Source organism: Eucalyptus grandis, chromosome 7, assembly GCF_016545825.1.
Source record: "Eucalyptus grandis isolate ANBG69807.140 chromosome 7, ASM1654582v1, whole genome shotgun sequence".
NCBI lineage: Eukaryota > Viridiplantae > Streptophyta > Magnoliopsida > Myrtales > Myrtaceae > Eucalyptus > Eucalyptus grandis.
In genome coordinates, this window is record NC_052618.1 from 28,710,968 (window position 1) to 28,715,472 (window position 4,505).

Sequence of the window (4,505 nt, forward strand, 5' to 3'; positions counted from 1 at the left end):
TTTGGCTTATCCTGGACATTACCAATAGAACAGCATCAGCTCCCAAGAAGATTTTACTTGGGTAGCCAATCCCACCATCAGACGTTTTTCATATGAAGTTCATTTCATCACTTGATTCCTAGCACAAACTTAATTATACACTCCCATCATCTAGTTATATCAGTCATATCAATGCCTCATGTTTCTCTCATATTACAAAGTTCATCCCCTTCCCTTCATGGATTGAGGAAAAGTCAGATCATGACATTCTTCCCACATGATTTTTCAAAATGCCCTCGTTGGAAGCTATTCTCCATATCCTTGACTTCTCCGAGCCATCACTACATCTACCAAGGGCTTACATGAGTGGCTAATGCTTGCCAACAAAAATGTATAACTCATTGTTGTATCCTTTGTCCCGCATGATCACTGCCTTTCCCTAAGCTTCATGTGAATGGCCTATGCTCGCCCAACAATTACCCATCTTCCGTCTTTCCTGTGAGTCCTACTCAACACCAATGAAGGGTTTGATCTCTATGGAAATATGGTAACAAACGGTATTCACACATACAATTTAGAAACCTTATTCTGATACCATTTGTCACAACATGAGCCGATAGGCCTCAATCATGGGACTGTGCAGCACTTGGTGAGCCAATTAACCCAGCTAGCCTTTCTTTCTAAGGATTGTTCCGATGGCTTGTATTGTGAAACGCCTCATTGTAACCAATCCTTCTATATCTCTGGTCAATATGGCATTTCATCATCCCAAGCAGAGCACTGTTTTGTTTCAACATAACAATAGGTTTTTTAGCAATATGATTAACAAGTGTTGGGATACTCAATAACAAGACCTGTTTCAAAATTGTTGTAGCAAATAACAATTGATATTACAAAGCATGAGAGTGTTATCGTAAATAAAGAAAGCCTAAAATGCATTCAAGTTCAGTGCACCTGAGTATTTGAAAAAATGGTTTTGGTTCCCCCAAAAAAGCAAAAAAAAAAATAATTTAAAAAGAGGATGAATTATATTGAATTGATGAAGATTGTGAAACAGTACTCTATTGATTTTGGACAAGAAAATAAATAGCGTCAAATTTAAAGAAAATTTATGATGGTATTGAACATAAATAGACATTCCGTCATTGAATGCGTGAGTAATCGTTCCAAAGATTACAATGTAGGTTTTCATATCCTACTCATAGGTCGTGGATTTTGAATCCAGAATTAGCTTCCTAATCTGATCGGCAGTAAGAAGAAGTTTCAAATACTAGATACAATTTTCTATTATCTAGTAATGATAATATACCAAAAGTTACAAATCCCAAGAATATTGACATCACCACCTAGCAATTATTTGCTTTTGTGGACCAGCCTTTTGTTCTTCAATTGACGTGGCACCAGCCTTTTGTTCTATCTATATATTGCATTGCCTCTGACCAAAATCTAAGTTGGCTTGCTGTCAATGATTTCGTCAGTCAATCTTTCGTTAGTCTTAGCGAAGGCTTGCGTCAATAACCCTTGCACTTCGAATTGCCAATCTCCTTCATTGTCAACAAGCTTACAGGTTGTTGACTATCTTGTTTCATGATGATTTCTTTTCTGACTAAATCTCGTTCTCGTTGACAGAGCCCTCTACTCATTGATTATTAAGAGTTGGTCATCTTTTGGTGTCAAACAAGTTGAAAGCAACTGTTTTTGGTATATACTTGTCATGATTCACACATACACTCTTGGCCTATTACTAAAGAGAATTAAAAAAAAAAAAACAAGGAAAGAAATATATCTGTGAGATACTCGTTCATCCTAAGGGTGGACTTTGCCTGAGTGCACTATACTTTGTAGTTGACCCAGCGAGTCCGCAACTAAGATGAAAGTATAAGAATTGGGTTTTCAAGTAAACATGTAGTAAATATGAATTGGAAATGTGAAAGTTAAAGTCAAGAATAGTTTCCATACGAAAGGGAAACACATTTCTTTATTTCGTTTACGAGGAATCAGTTACAAAATTATTCCAGACCTGAAATAACTTATTGTTTTCTAGTATAAGAACAACCCAATATAACTTCAACAGAGACAGATAATCATAGCATGAACAAACTCGAAAAGGAAAATAGAAGAAAGAAAAGAAAAGAATAACTTCAGTAACATAACAAGCATAGGCACTGCCTCTTCCGTAGCTTATCGGGGCCGATCAGCCGTGCCACTTCCAGGGGCGAGGAAGTGACACGAGGGAGAACCGCATCTTCCCCGTGGAGCAGTGGAAGCCGCCGCTCTCTCCGCATGCAAAGAAGTAAAATTTCCACTTCTGGCTCAATTTGAACTCGAATCCGTCTCCCGCCCCATCCGACACGTTGGCCACCATGGTTGCCCTCCTGAGGTCACACCTCATGTAGCTCCAGAAGCTTGGGAACATGTAGACGCTGTGCGGATGCGTGTTACTGTCGCTCGGTGGGTCGTACTTGAACACTGCAAGTACCGGAATCAATGTTGTTTAAAATAGTATATCACAATGAATGATCCAGAAACACTTGTTGAGCATGCTTGACAAAGAAGTATTTGTTTTTCAAAGTACTGATCCTGCATACACTAGGATAGCTAGCTGCAATTTTTCCTTCCTTGTCTGGTCGCTTAAATAGTGCCACGGATCACTTTTCTACAAAACCTACAATGCTACTTAGACTACTCATTTTTTTGTTTGGGGAGGGTTAATAAGGTGATTCTGCTTCTTAATTATCTTCGAAAAACATTAGTACTCTACATCTATTTCTTATGCATAAGATTGCATTATATAAAAGTCCCATCATGACTGAATGTCTAGACAAAAACGTTGTGCGAGGACGAACTCGTATCAATTCTAATACCATCATCGATCAATCTCACATATCAACTGACAAAATGAAATTTAAGAACAAACTTACGCAAACAAAAATTGGGGCATGATAGATACTGAATCCAGGTATAAATAGTGGTAAGCTATAGTAGCGACTTACCAAGAGTGTCGTTGACGTAAAAGGGGCCGTTCTTGTTAGCCCAGGTGCTGTAATCGAATCCGAAATGCCAATTCTCGGACCCTCCAACGACAACCTTCGTCGGAGGGACCTCAGTGGGACCATTGTCTTGCTTCGGAGGCCAAGCGTAGCCATTGTTGTTGTTCCACCCTGGATAGGCCAGTGAAGCTCCCATCATCACTGAAGCTATCACGACAAGCACCATCGCTCTTCCAAATTTCATAGCCATTGCCATCGTTTGGAGGGTGATTAAGGAACTAGACAAGTACAAATCTTCAGATGTTGGGGAACTGGTTGGTGCATTCAAAGAATGTCTGATGGGCTTTATATAGGAGTAATAACTTAGTGGAATTTTTATGTTTGAGCTTTAAAATGAAAACTGGTAGTGGAAAACGGCCAAATGGACCTTTTTTTCTTCATGAATAGATTGGGTTGGTGTGAGACGGAGATAATGTGTTTTCACTGTTAAGAGTCAACTCCTTCCTTTCTTGTTTTTGAGCTGGTCTCTCCAAGAAAGATCCGCGTACAGAAAATGGAACATGAAGTGAATATGTAACCAGTACTTATTTTATCGTATCACAACATGCTTCCTTGGAGAAAGTGGACGACGAGTAAGAAGGCGTCGACGAACTATACGGACAGCCAAACAGATCCATATTGCCTGCGGCAAGCAACACGGGAATTCTTCCCTGCCTATTGGCGGCTTTTGAATTTGATACTGCGGTTCTATGAGTCGAGCAGTCTTTTAAATTTGGTGTTCCACGCTGTGTATACTTCCTTGTCTCTGTCTCTTAACTACAAGTTTTGTCTCACCTATTCACTAGACTGTATATCTAGTTAACAGGAAAATTGTCCAAAAAGTTCTATTGCACTTTTGCTAACCTTTTAATTTTGCCAATTTAGTCCTAAATTTTTTCACTTCTTGTCAATTGAATCCATCTGGCCAATTTTGGCAGAAAATTACTTACGTGGACGCCGATGGTGCCACGTGGGACCACTGACGCTAACGAGGACAACATAATATTTTAGTATTTTTTGAATTTTTATTATTTTTCTGATTTTTTTTTCGTTCTTTTCTTTTTGCTTTCTTATTTTCCTATTGCTAATAGCTGCCCTAGCCTAGAGGGCTGGCCTCAGCCAAGCCATGCAAGACCGACCTTCGCCCGGACTAGATGAGGCCGGCCCTCCAGGCTAGGGCGGACTTGCTAGGCATTGGTCAGGTGAGATTTCTTTGGCCTCACCTAGATGAGTGTTAGCCTTGCCCAGGCCAGATCTAGCGAGGCCACCTTGGTTTGGGTGAGGATTGGCCTCGCCAAATCTAGCCTAGGTGAGGTCGGCCCTCGCCGGGGCTCACCCTCACCTTGTTGAGCCTCGCATTTGGCGAGCAAGGCTAGCTAGTTGGTCATGGCTGGTGGTTGGTCATCGCCTGTGGCCGGTGGCTGGCCATTGGCAATAGGGAAAGAAGAAAGCAAAAAGGAAAGAAAGAAAAAAAAAAAAACATTAAAACACTATTAA

At 40.4% G+C, this 4,505-nt stretch overlaps 1 protein-coding gene across 1 annotated transcript; it reads right to left on the reverse strand.

Annotated features, from left to right (window-relative positions):
- Positions 1-2,173: 2,173 nt before the first annotated feature.
- On the reverse strand, positions 2,174-3,261 carry LOC104430697. The gene is made up of 2 exons (XM_010043427.3): positions 2,973-3,261; positions 2,174-2,448 (listed from the first exon to the last, which is right to left on the reverse strand). Exons 1-2 carry the CDS (start codon positions 3,223-3,225, stop codon positions 2,174-2,176), a joined length of 528 nt encoding a protein of 175 aa, XP_010041729.1. The 5' UTR covers positions 3,226-3,261.
- Positions 3,262-4,505: the final 1,244 nt, after the last annotated feature.